Below are 25,125 nucleotides of genomic sequence, written 5' to 3'. Positions count from 1 at the left end.
CTTTAAATGACAGGAGCAAGCATTCGCTAAACAGCATTGTCTCTCGCCATCTACGTTACATCTTGCTCCTTTCAGAAATGAGTTAATGCAATGTACAAGCTTGTGTGAATGAGGAAATGCCTGTTTTGAAGATGAACAGGACTGAATGTGATTTCCTGGTCTTTTCGGGACAGCAGTGCTTCCCCTTGCAGATCTAATGTCAGAGCGGGACATTCCCCCCCTTGTTTTATTTTCAGTTGGAGAATGTTGTTGTTGTTGTTTGTTTTTGTTTGTTTTTGTTTTTTTTGTTTTTTTTGAGACAGAGTCTCTCTCTGTCACCCAGGCTGGAGTACAGTGGCCTAATCTTGGCTGACTGCAACCTCTGCCTCCCAGGTTCAAGTGATTCTCCTGCCTCAGCCTCCCAAGTAGCTGGGATTACAGGCACCCACCATCATACCCAGCTAATTTTTGTATTTTTAGTAGAGATGGGGTTTCACCATGTTGGCCAGGCTGGTCTTGAACTCCTGACCTCAGGTGATCTGCCCGCCTTGGCCTCCCAAAGTGCTGGAATTATAGGCGTGAGCCGCCGTGCCCGGCCCAGCTGGAGAATGTTATTGGCAGCATCACTCTGGTCTTCCATTCCGAAGTCCATGGTAGCTGATCTGGGCACACTGAATATTTTTGTTTATCATGTTCTGATTGCTGGAAGAGATAGGATTATCCTGTGACTGCCTCTGGGTCCCGTGGCTTTTATTTGACAATTAATGGTGGTGGCTCCCGGTGTTCCTTCCTTCCCTGGCTTCCTTGTTAGGGATCGTGAACCAATAGCCAGTGTGGGTTTTGAGTATTGATTCTTCACTCCTTTCAGAGGGCTTCTGAGCTGGGAGAGCCGCCAATGGGATCGAATTTTCACTTCCTGAAACTTCAACCAAACCTGTAACTGGGGAGATAGGAGAGCGGAGAAACCAGAGGCGTGAGAATGTGTTTGGTTAGGCAGGACTCTTTGAAAGCAATCTTAGGACGGTACTGAGTTCCTTCCTGCTTATGAGACAAGAATGCGGGATTTATTGTGTTGTCAAGCCTGAGGATCCTCTCTCTTCACAAAGCAGACATAGGCAAGGTCTATTAAGATGTGACTAAAAGGCTTAAACGTTTTCGATACATTTTAAATGGTGATCCTTCCCACCTGTATATTAGTCACTTTCCTTTCCTTATACCCAGGAAGGTGTGAACTTTAGTTTTAATCCTAGAAAAAATCCCAAAGCTACAACACGACCTGGTTCTTGTATTTTTATCTGTACTTGAAGAGTAAATAAATGATTGGTGCATGTTTGTTGTAACCTGTTGGGTGAGGTTTCTCGAGACTAAAAAGCCATATACTCATTTTCATTTATGGCAGGCTGTTGGGGTTTTATAGTTTAATGATTCAGCAACTGGTTCTGCTTAGGACACAGGAAAGCGATGGTGTACTGAAGCCGGCCCCACTCTGCTTGGCTCCGTGGTGGGCTTCATGTTGGTAGCCTGGGAATACTTACCAGAGGCAAACCTGCAAATCAAGACAGCCCTCTTTTCCTTCAGCAGGTTGTTAAATGTTTATCAGCTTTATAATTCCTCTTATTTAATGGAAAGTTATATAGCACTCATTTCATGCTAAGCATGAAGCACTTCATTAGTATTAACTCACTGAATGCCCTGGAGGTAGGTGTTACTATTATCTGCATTTGCAGATGGGGAAACTGAGGCACAGAACCTTCGATAGCTTCCTCCAGGTCATGGATAATGAGTGGCTGAGCCTGAGTTTGGATCTAGAGTCTAGTCTCAGAGGTCAGGGGCTGAACTGCTGCCCAGTGCTGCCTGCTGCTGTTTGAGCACCTGCTGGATCTAGAGTCTAGTCTCAGAGGTCAGGGGCTGAACCACTGCCCGGTGCTGCCTGCTGCTGTTTGAGCACCTGCTTTGTGCCAGCAAGTGGGAAATATTCTTCTGTGGGCATGTCACAGACAGTGGACACTGGTCTGGCCAGGTCTGAAGCCCAGAGCCTCCTCCAGGTTCTTGTTCCCTCATTGGGAACATGGTCTTGTGGATGGATAATCTTGAACCCCGTTTCTTAAAACATTCTTTGGTCATTTAAAGCCAAGTGGGAAGGGGTGGAAAAAAGCCCTTTATTTGCTCAAGAAGTGCATGTTAAAGAAAAAAAAATCCTCCAATGACACTTGTTAAAAATGGTGAAGCGAACTTTATTCAGGACCACGGAGACAGGTACAGGGACCACAGACAGCAGATTTTGCAGTGGGAAAAAGAGACTGGGATCCGTTTGAGTACAGTATGGGCAAGTGGGAGTTAATTTATAACCAAGGATCAGGGTGGGGTTGGTGGGTGGAAAAATCACAAAGAGAAAACATCAAGGGTAAGGGGGATTCTGGCTAAACCAACCAAACAGGATTCTTGCTGAAGACAGGCTGGGTGATCAGACATCACCTGTGGCACGGTGGAGGCTGAGAAACCCGATCAGATATCCAGAGTGATCAAATACCGAGGGTGGGAGGTTCTGGCTAAACTGACTGAGCAAGGTTTTTTGCTAAAACTGGATTTTACAAGGAAATGCACAGATGGCCTAGAAGGTTCAGGAGCTTGATATAAGTTTGATCAAGCAAAGAATCTTTGTCCATGGAGAGTGATGTCAGAATGTGGCTTTACTATACAGCATTTCGTGTTGACGGCATCTCTAGCTATTATTGTTAACTGTTCACAAAGGACAACAAACAAAATGGCCCACAGCTTTCTTTTCATTACTGCTAATCTTAGCAATGGTCAAAATGGTTGGCTCTGAATTTCTTTCTTTTTTGGGTTTGGGGTAGTAAATGGAGTGACTGTGGACATGTTTTATGGATTATTTTAAACGTATGTATCTATTAAAAATTGAGAGGGCCCACATGGCCTGCTTTAAAAAGTCAACTGTGAGCTGTATCTGGTGCTGAGCCCTGAACCACCCGCTGGGCGGTGGGTGGCTACTGGCAGTGCCTGTGGACGTTCTCGGGGAAAGACGGTTTGATTGCCCCTGCTCTTCCTCAGCTCCTAGTACTGTGAGGCACTCTTTCCCCACTCTCCCAAAACCCTCAGCTTAACACAACTGTGGTGATTGCTTTGTCCGTTTTCCCATGAGGACCCTGAGATTTCAACAAGGTTCAGTAACTCACACATCGACACTTCCAGGGAGCTGTGTTGCCAGGAACTGGCCCAGGTCTTTCCCTCCTGGGCCCATCTTGTCCTTAATCTCTGCTGACATTGATGGGTTTAGTTACCTTGTCGTGTTTCTTCAGTGTTTTATCCCATGCAGTCTCCCTTGAGTAGATGTTCTGTATAGAGGATATCACAGCTGCCTGGTGAGAACTGGGTTAAGTCCAGCAGGATGCCTGGGCTTAGTGGCACTGGAGTTGTGGGTGGCCTTGAGCCCCAGGCAGTCCCCTGAGAGCCCTTCCCGATGGATGTTTGAGTCACTGAGTGTGTTCCTTCTTCTTTCTGGTCAGGCTGTCCTGGCCGCTGCACTTACAATTGCACCCCATCCTCCTACCCACTCTGATCCCAGAGGAGAGTGCTTCTGCTGTAACCTCTAAGGTACAAGTGGGTCCCAAAGTCCTTAAATATGGAGGGATGTGGGGAAGCAGTGGTGAAGATGCAGGCCAAAGGTCAGCAGGCAACACTGGTCTTTGTTGTAGGTAACCTTCATCTAGAGATTCTTCTAGTTCTTTCCAGATTTATCTTCTAAAAACTAACTGGTATGGAAATATTACAGTCCTGTAATTCTTTCTTCTAGGTCATATTGAACATTCCAGATACCTATCATTACTCGATGCTGTTGATAACAGCAAGATGGCTTTGAACTCAGTAAGTGGTTAATTATTACCTTCCTGGCCTTTTCTTTGTTCCCTTGTCCCTTCTGTTATTCCCAACATTGTTTGGGGTCAGCAATTGCAAGGGCTATTTGTAGGGAATGCTGGGCCACGCTGATGCTGTTCAAGGCACCCTCTAGAAAGAGTGAGTCAGGTGCACAGCCACACAGCTGCCCAGGTGAGTCGCAAAAGCCATGGCTGTTGGGTAGACGTGGGTGATATTCATTCTCACCTTGACCTCATCCCTTCCTGCTTTGCAGGGCAGAGGGCAGGGACAAGGAGTGGGGACAGATGAGGCAGGATGGCGATAACAGGGGTATGTTCCAGGGAAGAGACCCACGTGGGATCCCATTGATGCCCAACTGAAGGACTAGGAAAAGTCATAACTGCATGAGGCATGGGCGGGCCCTCCCTCTCCCTGGAGCCCACTCCCTTTGGAGACAAATGTGGCTAATCTCTGCTCCCCATTGTAACTGACCCATTTGCCTTATACCTAAAATAAGTGCATTTAGTAAAGAGTTTGAAACACTTCCTAGATTCTATATCTGGAAAATAGACCTTGTTTTCCCCTTTATTTGTTACTGATATTCATTTTTTACGGGGTCTGTGTTTAATTTCAAGTCCACTGCTCAGGAATTTTCAGGGACAAACCTGCTTGCTAGTGGATGGCAAGTTCTTAGATGGCTGAGATTGCAGCCTCTGGCTCCTTCATTTAGATGAGAGATTACCTTGTGTTTTCCCTCTGTGTGCTGCTCTGGTTCAGAGCTGTAATCTTCGGACTTTTGAAGGATAGCATTAGTGAGTTATTAAGTGGAGGTGAACTCTGCGGGCCTTGTTTGGCTCATTCCATTGTAATCAACTTCCCTGGAGGCCTCATTTAAAGTTCTAAGAGCTATGCTGCCTCTGCTCAGAACACCTGTCCATTGAGTACAAACTTGCTGTCATTCTCTGAGGTCAATAAGAGACAAGGGGCAGGCCGGGCGTGGTGGCTCATGCCTGTCATCCAGCCCTTTGGGAGGCCGAGGCAGGCAGATCACCTGAGGTTGGGAGTTCGAGACAAGCCTGACCAACATGGAGAAACCCCGTCTCTACTAAAAATACAAAAATTAGCCGGGTGTGGTGGTGCATGCCCGTAATCCCAGCTACTCGGGCGGCTGAGGCAGGAGAATCACTTGAACATGGGAGGCAGAGGTTGTGGTGAGCCAAGATCGCGCCATTGCACTCCAGCCTGGGCAACGAGACGGAAACACTGTCTCAAAAAAAAAAAAAAAAAAAAAAAAGGAGAGAGAGACAAGAGGCAGAAATTAATGAATAGGGAAAAGTTTTGCATGGGGGCCCTTAGATACAGATAAGAGGAAAACGTGGCCTCCCAGAGTGGCCCAGCCAACAGGTAACTGGGGAGAGCTGAAAGAAGGGGAAGATGTGGGCTGGTGGGGCCCAGAGTGGCCTGTTCAGGGCGAGTCTTGACAGGGTAGGTCTCGGGAAGGCAATTTTTAAGTAGGCTGAGGAAGGGGAGGTGCGCATTCTAAAAAGACAGGCACCAGCTAAAGGATGGAGCTGAGAATAAAATGCTACTTCTAGGCAGTTCCTTTCACATTTATGTATGGCCACACTCTGACCAGAAATTTCATTTAAAGGGATTTAGCTACACCTTTCTACCCTCTGCACAAAAATGCATGTAACGTGTAAGAATGTTTATTGCAGCAGAGCTGCTAACAGCCCATGTTGTGAACCATTCAAATTTCCATGAATAACAGATGGTGAGTGAATGACGATACATTCCTTATATGAGAGAAGAGGATGTAGAAGAGGTATTTGCAGGATAACACAGAGACTATGCTCCTTTAGGAACATTACTTCACTCAGTTTTTTTCTCTGCAAAATGTTTGTATTAATTCACACCTGTGCCAGTCTCGCTGGCAGTGGGAGGGATTATAGTGAGCGCTCAGGGAGATTATGAGTACAGGAGCCTGGCGGCAGCTGAGTTCTCCAATGTTAGCTATTATTCTTCTCATTATAATTATGATATTGCTAGTTTACAGTTTTGTATATCAATATTCAAGGAAAAGACTGGAGGAACTAAAAGTACAGGATTTTGGCTTAATGGATTCTAACTCCAAACCTCTACACAACTTTTTAAAATTATTACTATATTTTACTAAATCCCAATGTCTGCCACTTTTTTTTTTTTTTAATTTTAAAGAATACATAGCCCACTGGGCAAACTTGGGTTTGCATGCTTGGCTTTTCAGCAGATGCGGAAGCCCTGGGGTGGGTTTGCCCTGGCTTGTGTGGTTCTCGAGTTTGAGTCTGTACATCTCGAGTGGGTCAGGGGCCCCAGAGCTTTGCTGCCATTGATTTCTCCCCAACAGCAGACAAAGTCTCACAATGACCTCAATTTTCCCTCTTTCTTTCTTTTGAAGGACCCATTTTTCATGGTACTTGTCTTGACTGTTTTCATAGTGGTTTTTTTTTTTTTTTGAGACGGGAGTTTCGCTCTTGTCGCCCAGGCTGGAGTGTAGTGACGTGATCTCCATTCACTGCAACTTCCGCCTCCCGGGTTCAAGCAATTCTCCCGCCTCGGCCTCCCAAGCAGCTGGAACTATAGGCGTGCACCACCATATCCGGCTAATTTTTTGTATTTTTAGTACAGATGGGGTTTCACCATGTTGGCCAGGCTGGTCTCAAACTCCTGACCTCAGGTGATCCACCTGCTTTAGCCACCCAAAGTGCTGGGATTACAGGAGTGACCCACTGTGCCCAGCCAAATCTGTATTTTTGTATGTAGAGGGAAATAATTTTCTCAACCGTAATCGTGAATAAATATTGTATTAAATTGTCATGAAGGAACTCCTGTTTAATAAATAGACATGTAAGAAAAAAAGAATGAATAGTAAAACCAAACCAAAACAAAAAACTTTGGTAATTGAAAGTTCTGGTTAGTTTTTATTCTAAATAAGTTCAATGTTTGACATAGTTGTAGACACCTAGGGAGAATCTGTAGTACCTTTTCTTTTCTATTACTTTTTTTTTTTTTTTTTGAGGCAGAGTCTTGCTCTGTCGCCAGGCTGGAGTACAGTGGTGAGATCTCGGCTCACTGCAATCTCTGCCTCCCAGGTTCAAGCCATTCTCCTGCCTCAGCCTCCCGAATACCTGGGATTATAGGCACCCACCATCAAACCCAGCTAATTTTTGTATTTTTAGTAGAGACAGGGATCCACCATGTTGGCCAGGATGGTCTCGATCTCCTGACCTCATGATCCACCTGCCTCGGCCTCCCAAAGTGCTGGGATTACAGGCATGAGCCACCGCACCCAGCCTTGTAGTACCTTTTTAAAATCTTGTCACTTTCTTATTAATCTCTAACTGTACAAGTTGTGTAGACAGGATGCATATTTCACAAAATAAAATAAAAACATTATCAATTTAAAAGATCATTGGTATAGCTGTGATATGATGTGATAGTTTGTATGTAACCCTTTAGTGCAAATAAGAGTTTTATATTATTCATCTTCTTTTCAATTGTTTAGGGGTCACCACCAGCTATTGGACCTTACTATGAAAACCATGGATACCAACCGGAAAACCCCTATCCCGCACAGCCCACTGTGGCCCCCACTGTCTACGAGGTGCATCCGGCTCAGTACTACCCGTCCCCCGTGCCCCAGTACGCCCCGAGGGTCCTGACGCAGGCTTCCAACCCCGTCGTCCGCACGCAGCCCAAATCCCCATCTGGCACAGTGTGCACCTCAAGTAGGATTCTCTTTGTGTTTATTTCCTGTAATAAACCCAGAGTCCTGGGTCTACCTCCCCAGTGGGCTCTCTGCTCCCACCACCACTGTCGCCAGCTCTCCTGGTCTGACCCTTCTCCTCCATCTGCCGGAGCCAGCCTGTCTTCATGCCTTTCCACTCTCTTCCTGCTGGGTCAAAGCTGTCGCTGCCAGGCCTAGCCTCTTGCCCAGGGCCTGCAGATACCTCCCTCTTCCGTTAACTCTCCTGTACAGCTTTGCCTGTTCTACTCAGCGTAGGCTTTCCAGATCACCTTCTCTGGGTTTCTTGGCTGTGTGGCTTATTGGTGGCTGCTCTTGAATAAATGGTAAGCTTCCAAGAGCAGAAATCAACTATCTTACCTTTCTTTGTCATACAGTCCCCTGGATATGACAGGTCATGTTTAAGATGCTCCCTGTTACTTTGTGTTTAGTGGATGACCTGGCTGGTGCGGTTGTCACACAGAAGTATCTGAGCTGTCTCATTGGGCTTCAGGGTCCTGCGGGTGGCCGGAGCAGGCCAGAGCGAGCGTGGGAGGACTGGAGGTTAAATTTTATTTGCTGTCACTTCAGTCCCTCCTCTTCCTCACCCTACCATTCATCTCCTTTCTTTGCCATTTCGTTTGGTCTCATGTCTTTCCAGTCCGCCCCCTCTTGCACTGCCTCCCAGCTGTTAATTCAGGCTAGTTTCAGTGCTAAGAATTGTCCAGGTGGAACCCGCACAGCAGTGGCTACGCCAAAGATCTTTTACATTGATCTTTTAACTGATAGTGCTTTTATTTTATTTTGTGAAATGTGCATCCTGTCTCTACAACTTGTACAGTTAGAGATTCGTCAGAATGTGAATTTCCATGTGTCCACATCACATAATCAGTCATCAACGCGATTAATGCCAGTGCTCTGTGAAGCCCTGTCTGTCCCCACCTCTCCCCCACTCAGGACAAGTGCTGTCACTCCTGCGTTTCTACCCCTCCTCTCACCCCCTCGCCCTTCACAAATGGCTCTTCCACCCTGTTCCTCTCCAGCCACCTCCTGTCTCTGAGTTTTCTACCCCTTCATGAGCCTTAATTCCTTTCTCTCCCTTCTCTCTTTCTCTCTTTCCCTTCTGATGCTCCCCACCAAGCAGATACTTGTGTTTGCACTGATGTTCTTCTGGGGGTGGTTGGGTAGGTCAAGGCCAGTGGTTCTCAGTCAGGACAATTTGGACCCCCAGAGACAATTGGCAGTGTCTGGAGACAGTGTGGGTGGTTACAAGTGGGGAGGGGGTGCTGCTCCTAGGTAGGCACCGGGGATGCTGCTCAACCTCCTGCAAGGCACAAGACAGCCCCCCCGACAGCAAAGAATCCTCCAGGCAAAATATCGCTTAGTGTGGAGGTTGGGAACTCCTGATCTTTGTCCATCGTGGGGATGGAAGGAAGCCAGGGTGAAAGGGTTAAGGAACTGTCTGGTGAAAGGGTTAAGGAACCGTCTGTGTGAGCTACCCCCCTAAGAAATGGCAGTGAAGGCCCTCTCCTGAAGTCAACATCTCCAGACGGTGGTGTTCCCACCAGTGACGGCCAAACCCAGGAAGGCAAACGAACCCCTGGCCCACATGATGGACACATTTCCACGTTTCCTCGGAAAGACTAGATGATGACAGAGTTGGACAGGGATATATCAGTCCCTTATCAGTTGCTTTTATAAGGGAAGAATATGAACCTACATGTATGATTTTTGCATTATAAAATTTATAAACTCAGAAATAATTTAGTAATTTAATTGAACTTACCCTGGTACTATTTTTAAGAAAACACTGTTGGCATCTAATATATAGAAATGTATACATTTTGAAAGTGTAATGTTTGGCTTTGAAACTCTTCTCCCGGTTATTGAGTAGCACCAATTCAGAAGCACCCATCAGGAGTATAAGGAATTTTTCTAGACTTAATGTATTTATTTGCTTTAGCAACAGCCGTAGAAGGTTGATGATTGAATAGGAGCGAATACACAGCTTAACGCTTAGGCTTTGGAGAATCGAAGGTCCATAGTCCTCCAAATGTGCATGTGAAACAAGCAGTTAAACATGAGAAACCATAAGGCCGAGTTGACAACCTTAAGTTGGTCATGATTGAGGGAAATGGATAGTGGGTTGTGTGTGCGTGGTTTTTTTTGTTGTTTGTTTGTTTTTTGAGACAGAGTCTCGCTCTGTCACCCAGGCTGGAGTGCAGTGGCACAATCTCAGCTCACTGCAACCTCTGCCTCTCAGGTTCAAGCAATTCTCCTGCCTCAGCCTCCTGAGTAGCTGGAACTACAGGTGCACTACTGCGTCTGGCTAATTTTTGTATTTTTAGTAGAGACGGGGTTTTGCCATGTTGGCCAGGCTGGTCTCGAACTCCTGACATCAGGTGATCCTCTTGCCTTGGCCTCCCAAAGTGCTGGGATCCACTCCCAAAGTGCATGGGTGGTATGAGCCACCGTGCCGGGCCAGTGAGTTGTAATTAAACTGTGCAACAGCAGCCGTGACAAGCCAAGACCCAGTGGTGTCTGTACTGACCACGCGCTGACTACAGATGCCTGTCCAGCAAAGTAAACTTGAGGGTTTCCCGCTTTACACACGCTCCTGGTGAGAACTGTACAGATTGGCACATGCTCAGTGTGAGGTTCAGGATACCTAACTGAATAGCCCTCATCTCAGCAGACCAGTTATTTTATCTTGGATAACATGGCACTCGGGAAGCCATAGACGGAGGAAAGTGTCCTTGGTAATGGGCCAGAGAGGGCATCTGGAATTTCTCTCATGAACTACCTTGGCCCCAGCTTGCCTCCATCATATATAATCATTGCAGCCGAGTTATGAGAACATCGTGTGCCTGGGCATGGTCCTCAGACCAGTGGTGCTGGCCTCATCTGTGAGCCTGTTAGAAATTCAGATTCAGGTCGGGTGCAGTGGCTCACACCTGTAATCCCAGCATTTTGAGAGACCGAGGCGAGTGGATCACTTGGGCCCAGGAGTTCGAGATCAGCCTGGGAAACATGGTGAAACCTCATCTACCAAAAATGAGCCAGGCATGGTGGTGCACATCTGTGGTCCCAGCTACTTGAGAGGTTGAAGTGGAAGGATGGCTTGAGCCCAGGAGGTGGAGGCTGCAGTGAGCCATGATTGTGCCACTGCATTCCAGCCTGGGCAACAAGCAAGACCCTGTCTCAAAAAAAAAAAAAAAAAAAAATGCAATGCAGATTCATGCCCGACCCCCAACTGAAACAGAATCTCTGGTGATGGGAACCACCACATTCCCCAGGTAATTCTTAAGCCTGTAACAGTTTGAGAGTGATGGTAGAATTATCAGAATGTTGTCACAAAGAGAGAGGCATGGCATTGAGCCCTCAGCAGATGGGTCAGCTCTGAGCTTATCGCCCTGGCAGACCTCTGGAGGCACAGGTGTGGCCAGGTGGGGAGTTCCAGGCTGCCACACCACCTCTCCAGCCTGGGAGGGTCTGTTCAAATGCCTTCTCCTCCCCTCTCCTCCACCTCTGCACCTTTCTTCAGGGAAAGCTCCTGGGAGCTCCTGGACCTGGGGCTGCTGGGCATCACTGGGGTGATGGGGATGGATGCCCTCCCTCCTGGCCCATGAGCTGGCTGAGCCCAGCGTCTGACTCTGCCATGCCTCTCTGGCGCCTGTAGCTGTCTTCTGAACTCTGTGTGACTTTTGGCTTGCCCTCTGACCAATAATGCTATGTCTCACTAGAGAAAAATCAGTGACTTTTTCCAAATTCATTTTTTTTTTCTGAAATGTGCCTTTCCTCTGAGTTTGGTATTTCTGCACTTGGACCAAAAGGCCTGTGCTGGCGCTGTCCAGCAGGACTTAGGGACACCATGGGAAGGTTCTACAGCTGCACTGTCTGACATAGTAGCCACCAGCCATATATGATGACTGAGCACTTGAATTTACATCATTTTACTTAATTCCATGGGACATTAATTAAATAGCCACATGTGGCTTTGGCGGATGTCCGAATGGGACAGTAGCATCCATTCGCTAAATAGCCTTGGGTAAGACAATTTATTCTGCTTTGAGTACTGCTAACAGAGTGATGATAGTTTTTAGGACAGTATTATTATTTTGCTTATGCTTGTAATTACCAAGATGAGGTCTTAGTTCTTTTTCTTTTTTTACATTAATCATCTGCCTAGTTTAAGACCCTCTTTTAGCATACTATACTTTTTTTTTTTTTTTTGACAGAGTTTTTGCTCTGTCGCCCAGGCTGGAGTGCAGTGGTGTGATCTCGGCTCACTGCAACCTCTGCCTCCTAGGTTCAAGTGATTCTCCTGCCTCAGCCTCCCAAGTAGCTAGGATTACAGGCACCTGCCACCATGCCCAGCTAATTTTTGTATTTTTAGTAGAGATGAGGTTTCACCATGTTGGCCAGGCTGGTCTTGAACTCTTGACCTCAGGTGATCCACCCACCTCAGCCTCTCAAAGTGTTAGGATTACCGGCATGAGCCACTGCGCCCAGCGAAGCATACCATACTTTTTAAAAGAGCCTAACCTCCGTGTACTTTGCTGAAGATCACAGCTTCCTCCTGTTGGTCTCCAAATTGCATAAGGTTTAGTGTTATGGAAGAAGTAGGATCGTCCATGATATTTCTTAAAATTAAAAGTCACATTTTTAAGTGTATATGAAATAATTATTTCTTAATATGGTGTACTATAAAAATAATAGATAACATTTGAGAGCATGACTTCTAAACAACTCTGGTCTGAACATTGCACTCTCTTCCTTCTTCCAGAGACTAAGAAAGCACTGTGCATCACCTTGACCCTGGGGACCTTCCTCGTGGGAGCTGCGCTGGCCGCTGGCCTACTCTGGAAGTTCAGTAAGTGCAGGGAGCCTCGATCCCACCATGTGCTCCTGCAGTCCCCAGTGCTCTGAGCCAGACCCTGCTCTCTGGGCTATTGAGACCTCTGGAGCCCCTCCATGAGGTTCCTCTCTTACATAACGAGGCTGTCTCTCTTCCCTTCTCTTGTTTAGCTATGAGATTGACACATCATGGGGAAAGCATTTAGAATGTACCCAGTGCTTTGGGGTGCTTGGTGCCACCCAGCACTGTGAGCACAGGTTCTTCTACCTTGGGGCCACACCCAGTTACCTGTATCTCACTGCACAGCAGTGGCTGTTGGGGACCAGGCCCGCCCCTCCATGTCCCACCTCCTGCAACTGCAGCCTGAGCCTTCCCGTCAGCCTGGGGTGGTGCAGACCCATGCGCCATTGTGGATCCTTGAAGTTACCTGTGTGGCAGAGAGGACGTGTGAGTGCCGTCCAAACCCAAACACTGAGAGGGTCCTTCCAATTGCCCCCACGGAAGTAAGGTGCCCCAGTGCTAATTCCACTTATACTTGCTGGTGGCAAGGACACTTCTCCTCCTTATTAAAGTGGGGGATTGGCTGGGTGAGGTGGCTCACGCCTGTTATCCCAGCACTTTAAGAGGCCAAGGCAGGTGGACCACCTGAGGTCAGGAGTTTGAGACCGCCAGCCTGGTCAACATGTTGAAATTCCATCTCTACTAAAAATACAAAAAATTAGCCAGGTACCTGTAATCCCAGCTACTTAGGAGGCTGGGGCAGGAGAATCACTTGAACCCAGGAGTCGGAGGTTGCAGTGAGCCAAGATTGTGCCCCTGCACTCCAGCCTGGGTGACAGAATGAGACTTCATCTCAAAAACAAAACAAAACAAAACAAAACAAAACAAAACAAAACAAAACACAGTGGGGCCAGGAGTTGGAGGCTGCAGCGAGCTACAGTAATGCCACCGTGTTCCTCACTCCATGAGGCTCATTTGGTTTCTCAGCCTGACGGGCACCTCTCTTCTGTTTTCTCTGCAAGTGGGCAGCAAGTGCTCCGACTCTGGGATAGAGTGCGACTCCTCAGGTACCTGCATCAGCCCCTCTAACTGGTGTGATGGTGTGTCACACTGCCCCAGCGGGGAGGACGAGAATCGGTGTGGTGAGTCAGCCTTGGCCTTGGGAAGGGACTGCTCTGCTCACCTTAGAGACAGCAGCCGGGTCCAGGGGCCTTGGGGTGACTGGGCCTGGCGTGCGTCCAGTACGCTGACACATGATGTCATTGAATCCCTGCTCCAGGCTGAGCCCTGGGGCTCAGAGAGTTTGTGTTTCCGGCCCAACCTCACCCAGCAGGTGGGAGATGACAGGGCCACCGAGGACTGTGTCATTGGAACCACACGTGCTCTGAACTGCCACAGGAAGTCAGTTAAGATGAGTAAACTGTTTATAAAGTTGGAGATGCAGGCTAGGAACGGTGGCTCATGCCTGTAATCCCAGCACTTTGGGAGGCCGAGGCAGGTGGATCACCTGAGGTCAGGAGTTTGAGACCAGCCTGACCAATATGGTGAAACCCTATCTCCACTAAAAATACAAAAATTAGCCAAGCGCGGTGGCGGGCGCCTGTAATTCCAGCTATTCAGGAGGCTGAGGCAGGAGAATCACTTGAACCTGGGAGGCGGAGGTTGCAGTGAGCTGAGATCACGCCACTGCATTCCAGCCTGGGAGACAGAGCTGTCTCAAAAAATAAATAAATTAATTAAAAACAAAATTGGAGATGCACTATGTTATTTTCAAAACAAGCTGCCTTTAAAGGTCTACCTGTTGTCACAGAGTGGGCTCATCTGTTTCATTTTATTTTCTGTGGTTTATCTATTTATTTATTTTAATGAACTAGGAAGCATTGCTCCTATTTATGGCATACCACATGATGTTTGGATACGTGTATGCCTGTGGCATGGCTAAGTCAAGCTAGAACATGGGCCTTACCTCATATACGTGTCTTACTAAGAATACATAAAAACCTACTCTTGTAGTGATTTTCAAATATGCAACATATAGTTTATTAACTGCAGTCACTATGATGTACAATAGATCTCTCAAACTTATTCCTCCTGTCTAAGTAAGATTTTGTGACCTCTGACCAACATCTCCCCAGTGTTGTCACCCCCCGCCCCCAGCCTCTGATAGCTGCCTTTCTACTCTCTGCTTCTGTGAGTTTGATGTTACATTCCACATGTAAGTGGCCTCATGCAGTGTTTCTGTCTCTGTGTCTGGCTTGTTCACTTAGCGTAATGTCCTCCAGCTTCATCTGTGTTGTTGGGAATGACAGGATTCCCTTCTTTCTTGTGGCTGAATAGTATTGCATTGTGCATATACACCACATTCTCTTTATCCCTTCATTCAGTGATGGACTCTTAGGTTGATGTCATGTCTTGGCTGTTGTGAAAAATGCCGCAGTGAGCATGGGCGTGCAGGTCCCTCTTCAACACACGGATTTCCTTTCCTTTGGATATAAACCCAGCAGTGAGATTGCTGGATCACATGGCAGTTCTGTTTCGAACCTTTTGAGGAAACTCCATACTGCTTTCCATAATGGCCGTAGCAACTTCCACTCCCACCCCCACGGTGCAAAGTCTCCATTGCTCTTCTACAACCTCACCAACTCCTGTTATTTTCCATCTTTTTGATAGTAGCCATTTGAAGAGGTATGAGATGATACCTCATTGCGGTTTTCATTTGCATTTTTATTTGTATTTTTCATGAATTTTTGAGGGTGATTTCAAGGGTAGTTAGTGACTGGAACAGGGAAACGATCCTGAGTATGAGGGTTGTGCTAATCATCCCCCTCCTGCCAGCTGCGTACGGAAAGGGGCTCTGCAGATGGCAGGGAGCTGGCTCATTTCTCTTTAAGAGCTGCCTTTTACTTTTCTTCCTCTTCCTTTAAAACTTATTTCCTGGCCGGACGCAGTGGCTCATGCCTGTAATCCCAGCACTTTGGGAGGCCGAGGTGGGCGGATCACGAGGTCAGGAATTCCAGACCAGCCTGGCCAAAATGGTGAAACCCTGTCTCTACTAAAAATACAAAAATTAGCCAGATGTGGTGGTGCGGGCCTGTAGTCCCAGCTACTCGGGAGGCTGAGGCAGGAGAATCACTTGAACCTGGGAGGAGGGGGTTGCAGTGAGCCGAGATTGTGCCACTGCACTCCAGCCTGGGCGACAGAGCCAGACTCCATCTCAAAAAACAAAAAAATGTTATTTCCCAAGCACAGCCATGTATTCCAGGCTTGCGGCTTGCGGATCAGCGTTGGTGGTGGTGTGTGCTCTCATATCTTAGTCCCCGCTAAGCACACTCTGACATGTTTACACTAGAACCATTTGTTTTTTCTAGAAATAGAAATTTCAGAATTGTAGAGTCAGAGGACTTACCAGAAATCTCTTAGATAGTTCTCCTCCCCTCCCTCAAGTGCAGTCCTAACCTCCTGGAGTTTTCTGTAGAAACCACAAGCCTCAGAGCTGGCCGAGAATTCTAGCCAAAGATTTTTCCATGCCAAAGTAATCCCCCCTCTCCTAAGGGCCATCTTTGGTGGGGACTGGTTTCCTGTTAAGCCCTCGCTGTCAGTCCTGGCTGTGGAATTTCCTGGTGAGGAGCACTGGCCCGTGGAGCTCGGCCCTTGTGCCGGCCTTGAGCAGGCTCAAGTGTTCCGTGTTCTTGAGACCTTTCCTCCAGCACAGCCTTGCTTCCCAGAAAAGGGTTTGCACTTGAAAATGATGCATTTGCTGATTAAACATAGTTCTTTTGCTTTATTTGGTTTCTAAAATAAAGTGGGGAGTTTTTGAGATTGAGTAGTGTGAGGTTAAGATAGCACGTGGAATGGCTTTTTCTTTTCTTTCTATTTTTTTTTTTTTTTTCCTGGAGACAGGGTTTCACTCTGTTGCCCAGGCTGGAGTGCAGAGGCATGACCATGGCTCACTGCAACTTTGATGTCCTCGGGTTAAGCGGTCCCCCAGCCTCAGCCCCACCAAGTGGCTGGGACTACAGGTGCTTGCCACCACGCCTGGCTAATTTTTGTATTTTTTGTAGAAATGGGGTTTCGTCAATGTTGTCCAGACTGGTCTCGAACTCCTGACCTCAAGCAGTTCTCCCGCCTCAGCCTCCCAGACTGCTGGGATTACAGGCGTGAACTACCGCGCCTGGCCTGGAATGGCTTTTGATGTTCTCCTATGTGCACATGTGGGTGAATAAACACCAACAAAGTCCTTTTGTTACCTGAAGACTTGCTCTCTTCTTAATATTTAAGTCGTGTTTATTTAAATACTTTAATAGTTGTACAGTATTAAAGTATTATTAGGTCAAAATCAAGGAAGTACAAAAGGGTATGCCGTGAAAAATCTCTTCTTCCTTGCTCTGCTTACTTACCTACCCCCCATCCCCCCATACACCCTAGACACACACACACACACACACACACACACACACACGCATCACTCCCATACATGCCCACCTGTTTACCAGCCAATCACATTTCTTGGGGCAACTCATCTGAGTTGCTTCTCTTTCCAGAGAGTTTTTGCATAAAGAAGCACAGGCATTTCTGCATTACCATGACCCTATTTCCCAGTGGTTCCTAGCCAGTTGACTCTCCTGCACTGGATACCATCCTGGACAGCATTCCTTAGGGAAATGAGCCCCCTGTTTTTTCCCACCATGGCACAGTTGGTCCTTTGCATGGATGCACCATTATTGCCCCTGTCTCTTCTTGGTGGACCTTAAGGTTTTCTCCACCCTTTTGCTGTAACACGCACTGCTCCAAGTGTGTGAGTATATCAGTAGGAAACGCTTCCAGGAGTAGAACGGCTAGGTCAGAGGGTGTGTGGATCTGTAACCTGACAGACCTAGACCGGCTTCAGTTTGGTTTCATCCAGTTTCCATATTGATTATTCATATAAAACGAAACAGACAAACAGAACGCTGTGCATGTATTCTCTCTTAGACCAGAACAGGAATAGGGCGCACTTTTAATTTGTCCATTTCGTAGAGTAGAAATTGTTTTTGCTGAAATGCACACCTTAGGATGCTGAAGAATATGACCCGTCCCATGGAAAACGTTCAAAAATGTGTGTAGCGCTTTCTTTCCCAAGGGTGTGTGTGTGCATATTTTAACACTAATTCACTTTCTACTTCCGTTGCTATCCTTTCTGTGAGTCTTTCTCAGAATCTCAGAAAAGAAACTAAATTGTTCACTCTAGTTAACAATGCTGTACTCTATACCTGGAATTTGCTAAAAGGGCAGATTTTAAGTATTCTCACCACAGAAAAGAGAAAAGAAAATGGTAATTATGTGAGGTGGTGGACATGTTAGCTAGCTTTATTACGGTGAGCATTTCACAGCGGATATCCAGTCATCACGCTGTACACATTAAACATGTACAACTGGGTTTTTTTTGAGACAAGGTCTCCTTCTGTCACCCAGTCTGGAGTGCAGTGGCTCAGTCATGGCTCATTGCAGCCTCGACCTCCTGGGCTCAATCCATCCTTCCCCCTCAGCCTCCTGAAAAGCTGGGGCCACAGGCATGTACCATCATGCCAGGCTAATGCATATATATTTATGTTTTTTGGTGAAGATGGGGTCTTGCCATGTTGCCCAGGCTGGTCTGGAACTCTGGGCTCAAGTGATCCTCCCGCCTTGCGCTTCCAAAGTGCTGAGATTACAGTCATGAGCCACAGCACCAGGCCTACATGTAAAATTTTTATTTGTCAACTATACTTTGACAAAGCTGAGAAAAAAATCCTAATATTTTTTTTTTAAAAAAGGACTAGCTTGAGACCTTTTCCAGCTCTCTGGCTTATCAGCTGCCATCTCTTCCAGATGCAGATAGCTGGAAAGGAAAGAAAATCCTTAAAATTACCCACAAGCCAAGAATGAAGTGTCTCCCTTTGAGCCACAGTGGCAGTTTTGTTTTTAATCATAGAAGTGTATTTTGAGCCAGGTGTGCTGGCTCACGCCTGTAATCCCCGCACTTTGGGAGGCCGAGGCCAGGGGCGGGGAGGGGTGGGGATCGCCTGAGGTCAGGAGTTCGAGACCAGCCTGACCAACATGGAGAAACCCCGTCTCTACTAAAAATACAAAATTAGCCGGCGTGGTGGTGCACGCCTGTAATCCCAGCTACTCAGGAGGCTGAGTCAGGAGAATCTCTTGAACCCAGGAGGCGGAGGTTGCGGTGAGCTGAGATCATGCCATTGCACTCCAGCCTGGGCAACAAGAAAAAAAAAAAGAAGAAGAAGAAGAAGTGTATTTCATTTCAGTTACTTTTTAAAAAGTGAACAGACTTTATATTTTAGAGCGGTTTTAGGTTTACAGAAAATGAAACAGACAGGGCAGCGAGCTCCTTGTACTCCTCCCCAGCACACAGTTGCCCTGTTATGAACATCCCACATCAGTGCTGTGCGTTCATTAACACCGATGAACCTGATGCATACATTATGAAGAACTGAAGTCCTGGACTTCACCCTTTCTCTTGTACAGTTCTGTGGGATTTGACAAATGCATAATGCTGTACAGCCACAATGATAGTATCGTCCAGAGTAGTTCTCCTGCCTTAAAACCTCTTTTGCTGCACCTGTTTCTCTCTCCCCACTCACCCCAGCTATCTGATCTTTTTAGTGCCTCCGAAGTTTTGGCCTTTTCAGGATGTTGTAGCATTGGAATCATGGAGTATGTAGCCTTCACCACATACGTCTTCCTTCACTTTGTTGGCTTCCTTCGCTTAGTAATATGCATTCAAGTTTCCTCCATGCCTTTTCATGGCTTGATAGCTCATTTCTTTTTAGCACCAAATAATATTCCGTTGCCCAGATGTAGCACAAAGTTTATCCATTCATGTAACCTGTGACCGACTCACAGGTAGGATGTGGAATCACTCACCACAGAGGCATTAGACAATAATCAGACCCAAGTCATTTCATGGGGGAACAAGCCCACAGGTACCAGACTGTCCAGTGAGTCAGGGCCACTCGTAGGAAGTAAGAAGAGAGGCTACAGCATAGCCAGGTCCTCACTTTATACTTTAAGCCCATGTGTATTTCTCCCAAACCACACAGCATTGTTTCCATGCTTTCAGCTTTGCATGAATAACGTGATACTGAACGCATCATTTATCACTTGCTCTCTTTCCCACGGCGCTGTTTTCAAGCTTCTTCCTGTTCATGATACTCTGCTTAACCCTTAAGCTGCATGGGATTCTGTTCTGTGAATACACCCACCCCACGTATTATCCTGCCCAGCGAAAAGTCCCCAAAACTCTGGATGGTGGTTACCTCTAGGGAGGGAGAGAAGAGACTGGGAATAGGGAGTGACTTCAATGGTGTTTGTAATGTTTTGTTTCTTTAAATAAAAGAGCTGAGATCATTTCAGCAGAATGTTGATTTAGAGTCTCCTGGACAATTTGTTGCTCAAAGTGCTCTCTTAAAGAGCACTTAAAAAAAAAAACCTTTTATCTTATTATTTATTTATTTATTTATTGAGACAGAGTTTTGCTCTGTCACCCAGGCTGGAGTGGAGTGGTGTGATCTCAGCTCACTGCAACCTTTACCTCCTGGGTTCAAGCAATTCCCCTGCTTCAGCCTCCCAAGTAGCTGGGATTACAGGTGCATGCCACCACACCTGGCTAATTTTTGCATTTTAGTAGAGATGGGGTTTCTCCATGTTGGCCAGGCTGGTCTCAAACTCCTGACCTCAGGTGATCTGCCCACCTCGGCCTCCCAAAGTGCTGGTATTATAGGCGTGAGCCACCATACCTGGCCTATCTTATTTATTTTTAAAAACAGCTTATTGAGATCTAATTTATGTACCATAAAATTCAAGTATATAATTCAGTGCTTTTATATATAAAACATATATATGAAATAGCTTATTGAGATATAATTTTTTATATGAAACAGCTTATTGATATGTAATGTATGTACCATAAAATTTAAATATATAATTCACTGGCTTTTATATATTCACGAATATGTGCAACTATCACCACAGTCAATTTTAGCATATTTTCATCAGCTCATAAAGAAACCCCAAGCCCTTGAACTATCACCCCATATCCCTCCTCCCAGCCCGTCCCTCCTACTCATAAGCAACCACTAATCTACTTAGTGTCTATAGATTTCCTACTCTAGGCATTCCATGTGGGCAGGCTCATGCAGTATGTCCGGCTCCTTTCACTGAGCGTAAGGCCTTCAGCACTCATCCAGGTTGCAGCCTGTGTCTGAATTTCATTCCCTCTTCTGGCTGAATCGTATTCCATTGTGTTTCTTAGACATATCCTACTCTGCTCACCCAGCCGTTGGTGGGCGTTTGGAGTGTTTTCACCTTTCGGTTGTTTTAAGAGGGCTGCAGTGAACACTTGTGTTTTGGACCCAATGCCTGTTTTCAATTCTCTTATGTAGAGAGCACTTTTTAGCAGAAAAAGAATAGATTTGTGGCCTCCCTTTGTGTGCGGTCAGTGCCTTGAGAAGAATGAACTGTGCTGCCACCTCCGGAGCCGTGGAGAGCGCGGGGCTTGGGTAGCAGCTAGGACGATACAAGTTGGGACAAGGCCAGGTGCAATGGCTCACGCCTGTAATTCCAACACTTTGAGAGACCGAGGCAGGGGGATCACCTGAGGTCAGGAGTTTGAGACCAGCCTGGCCAACATGGTGAAACCCCATCTCTAATAAAATAGAAAAATTAGCTGGACAGGGTGGTGGACGCCTGTAATCCCAGCTACTCGGGAGGCTGAGGCAGGAGAATTGCTTGAACCTGGGAGGCGGAGGCTGCAGTGAGTGGGGATCAGACCACTGCACTTCAGCCTAGGTGACAGAGCGAGACTCCGTCTCAAAAAAAAGAAAAAAAAAGAAAGAAACTCATGGATAATCCTCCTTCTCGTGCAGTTCGCCTCTACGGACCAAACTTCATCCTTCAGGTGTACTCATCTCAGAGGAAGTCCTGGCACCCTGTGTGCCAAGACGACTGGAACGAGAACTACGGGCGGGCAGCCTGCAGGGACATGGGCTATAAGTGAGTATGGGGCAGCACCCACCGAGTGACAGTAACAGACAGCAGAAACACGAGAAGACCCTCTCTCTGCCTCCCTGTGAAAGCACCAGCACATGAGTGCTGGGGACAATTGTCACCTTCCAAAAGCTGAGCCCTGTAACCAGCAGGTGGAACTTGTCCTGCTAGGGCTGTGCCCAGCACACGGACCTTGGCTCACTGCCACCTTGTCCTGCCTCCTCCTTGGCCTCTATAGACTCCTGGTTCCTCGGGAGTGCCCAGTGCTGTGGTCATCCGGTCAGAGGGGCAGGCTGAGGGCGTTAGGTGCCTCTTTTTCCAAGGTGCCTCTCAGCCAGGGTCCATTCACCTCCCTGGGTAGAGGTTGGACCAGAACAGCTGGCGAGGAGGGTTGGGCTGGGGAGAGCAGCAGAGACAAATCCTGTGCCAGTTTCACTTCATTCGGGAGCCATGGAAGCCTTTTGAGCTGGGGAGAGAATCAATCAATCAGATTGATACTTAAAAAATGTCATTCCTGCTCGTAGCTCTGAGGGAAGGTGGGAAGGCTTAAGGGGGTGTGTGTCGCCTGACAGTGATTCCTAACGGGGGTGGGGCGGTGGTTACCACTTATCAGCACTGCCTGGGGAGATGCAGCAGCCCTCAGGCATCGGGGCAGAGGGTGGTAGGATGCTACTGCCACTTTGTTTTCCATGGGAGGGTCCCCAGGTGATTTCTATGCAACTTTAGGGTATTCAATATGCCAGTTTTCAGAATGAATTACCACTTGGTGAGAAAGTTGGCATCTTAGCTAGTCACTGTGACATCCCTAAACAGCAGGGGTGAATTACACAGCAAAGCCCCCATCACAGCCCAGGAACCTGGTGGAATTGATAACTGGGACCATGTTAACATCTGTACCTTTTATTAGACTAAATGTGTGTGTGATTGTACAATCCTATGTCCTTCTCATAGTTTCTTGATCCTAACCTGGATAAGAAACACGACCAATGAAGGAATTTTATGTGACACTTTAGGGTTATTGAATCGAAAAATCGTTACAATATTCTAGCACTTGGTTAGAACGTGTGATTTTTTTCCCTAAATGCTAAGGTTTTTCCCTCTTATTCTGAATGTCGTATGAGCGGTATTATGACATAGTATAGGATTTGTGTTTGCTTATGCCTTAACCATTATCACAAATAAGGTTTTCTTTTTTAGGAATAATTTTTACTCTAGCCAAGGAATAGTGGATGACAGCGGATCCACCAGCTTTATGAAACTGAACACAAGTGCCGGCAATGTCGATATCTATAAAAAACTGTACCACAGGTATGCAGCGATTTCTTCTTGAAAAATTTTGGAATGAAATCAACTAGGAGACACCATGGGGAATCGCTGTCCTGAGTCTGATTTCTCTGAGCTGCAATACTCGGTCTGGATGGGTTTTGCATTGGGAGGAGATTAGAGTCTGACCAGGCCTGGTTACTCTAAGCAGCCCTTGGTTTATTCATAGGAAGTGGCTGAGGTTTCTCTGCTATTTCATTTTCAGCCTCTACCGTCTGCCCTTGTTGGTAGCGGCTCACACTGCAACATCAACATTCAACTCTTATTTAGTTTTCTTTCCTCTTCAGACATTTAGAGGTGTACCTATTTTGTCAGGGCGTGGTTCTAGGAATCCAAGATAATGTCTCAGTGTCCCAGCCGGGGTGACCGGCTCATTCCAGTTTGCCAGGGACTTCACTGGCTTGAGCAAGGAAAGTCCTGCTCCATTCCAGGCAGCTGGGCTGGCTGGTCCCCTTAGCCCCAACCCCGGGACAGCAGTGCCAGAGGGTGCTCTGTGAGGGATGGGCAGCATTCTGGTGGCCTGGAAATGAGTTGTGGTGTGTCCAGGGGGTAGAAGTGGGTACAAGCCACAGTTCACGTGATGAGTGGCTGACCTGGCTGGGAGGGCAGAAGAGGGGATGGACTTAGGCTCTTCCTTTTGCTTTGCACATATTTAGGATGTTTGCAGACTTGCTATAATTGTTGCTGTTATGTGTTTTCTGATGTGAAAGATACACAGTGTCCTTTGCCCATGAGCTCTCCTTGCCTCCCAGGTCCCCAGGGCTTATGCCTGGTGTCTAGGCATCACCTCCCTGCCCGCCAGGTGCCAGGTGCTGCGTTTCGGGGGAGGATGAACTAATCACCCCGCGCCACCTTTCCTCTGAGTGGGAGCCTGGGGCAGGTTTGCATTCCTGGTGGCTGCTGGTGGAGGTGTCTGGGGGCCTGACTTCCACTGCAGCCTGCTGTCCTGGGGAATGTGGCAGGGCAAGCCCAGTGGGGAGGGCTGTGCACGGCCAGGTGCACCCATCAAAACAGCAGGGCTGCGGTTTGTCCCTGTGGAGAAGCTAAACACAGCTGCCTGGGCACTTTGTAAATGCTGAGTGGTTCTTTGTCTTCCTGGGTTACACACGGAATCAGGGAGCCAAGTCCAGCCGGGCAGGGGCGGGGGGAGGGGAGGAGGTGCTGCCGTCCCTTGGCAAGAGCCTTGGGAACTCACAAGGAGGCTGGAGGGCTTGGAAGAAAGAAGAGAAGGCCATTGTCTGGTAGGCTCTATTCTATCTCGGTGGTGGTGGGGAGGGGAGGCGCACTTCTTTTCCTCTTTCTGTGCAGCAGTTGCCCTTTGATGCCTGAGTTCTTGGCTTGTTTTCTGTCGGGCTTCTGTGAATAACCACATGTGCCCTGGTGCTGTGACCACACAGGGCTATTCCTACCGACCTTAGGATTCTTAGGAAATGTCTTCTCTTAAAGGGGACATGTCTTCACTTGGCCGTGTCAGTGCCCCAGAGCCAGAGTCCACCTGGAATGCACCTGTAGTCACTGAGAACCCGGGGGGTGTGCATCAGTAAGAAGGTGTCAGGAAGGACCTATTATTGTAGGGCCTGGGCTCCTGCAAGGTGGTTTGGAGGTGGTTGGAGGAAGCAGAGATTTGCTCTGGATTGGTTGCTGTCAGGAAGCAGGGGTAATTCTGTGAGGCTGCTTTATTATTTTTTTTCTAGGAGGAGGTTGGAATGAGGCTAGGCTAAAGCTATGATTGGTAAAGAAACGTCCGTCGCTCAAGTTAGCCAGGACAGGAGGAGACATCAGATCGTGATTTTGTGGTTGTGAGCACAAGGTTCCTGTTCCATCTGTTCAGACATCATTTCAGAGGAGGCTCCTTGTGTCTTGCCCCATCTCGGGCATGGAGGGGCCTAGTCCGATGTTGATGCTCAGTGAAATAATTCAGGTTCCGCAGAACACACGACCCAGCTGTCGGGGCGGGCCAGCTCTGCATGCCAGGGGCTGCGTCTTTCCTTCTCAGCATAGCCTGGCAAATTCACTGCAGGACAAAATGCATCAATTACTTCCTCTTCATCCATAACCTAGGATGTTTGACTCCCAAATGAGTAACTCTTACGTTTCTTCTAATCCTAGGGAAACTATTGGTTATATTGCTTTCAACACTACAAATTTAAAGCAGTTATAGGAGCCCAGAGGTTTCCAAATGGCTTCCTTACAAAATTAGAAGATGATTTTAAATTCCAAGAGGAAAAAGGAAAACTAGCATTATTGTATGCTTACCCTCACAACCATCCTAGGAGCTGGTACAATTTTAAGAGAGGTTAAGTAA

General features: G+C 47.2%; 1 protein-coding gene across 4 annotated transcripts in view; it reads left to right on the top strand.

Annotated features, from left to right (window-relative positions):
• The window catches only part of TMPRSS2 (transmembrane serine protease 2), a 42,803-nt gene that overhangs the window by 6,250 nt on the left and 11,428 nt on the right, over nucleotides 1–25,125 (top strand). For all 4 annotated transcript variants that reach the window (XM_055373626.2, XM_019017901.4, XM_004062839.5 and 1 more), the window contains exons 2-7: nucleotides 3,791–3,861; nucleotides 7,397–7,619; nucleotides 12,402–12,488; nucleotides 13,496–13,615; nucleotides 21,377–21,503; nucleotides 22,695–22,805. In XM_055373626.2, the coding sequence (XP_055229601.1) occupies nucleotides 3,791–3,861; nucleotides 7,397–7,619; nucleotides 12,402–12,488; nucleotides 13,496–13,615; nucleotides 21,377–21,503; nucleotides 22,695–22,805 (739 nt within the window). The remainder of the gene's footprint in view (nucleotides 1–3,790; nucleotides 3,862–7,396; nucleotides 7,620–12,401; nucleotides 12,489–13,495; nucleotides 13,616–21,376; nucleotides 21,504–22,694; nucleotides 22,806–25,125) is intronic.

Source organism: Gorilla gorilla, chromosome 22 (assembly GCF_029281585.2).
Source record: "Gorilla gorilla gorilla isolate KB3781 chromosome 22, NHGRI_mGorGor1-v2.1_pri, whole genome shotgun sequence".
NCBI lineage: Eukaryota > Metazoa > Chordata > Mammalia > Primates > Hominidae > Gorilla > Gorilla gorilla.
Note: the sequence above shows the minus strand (reverse complement) of the source record. Positions and strands in the feature narration are given on the sequence as shown.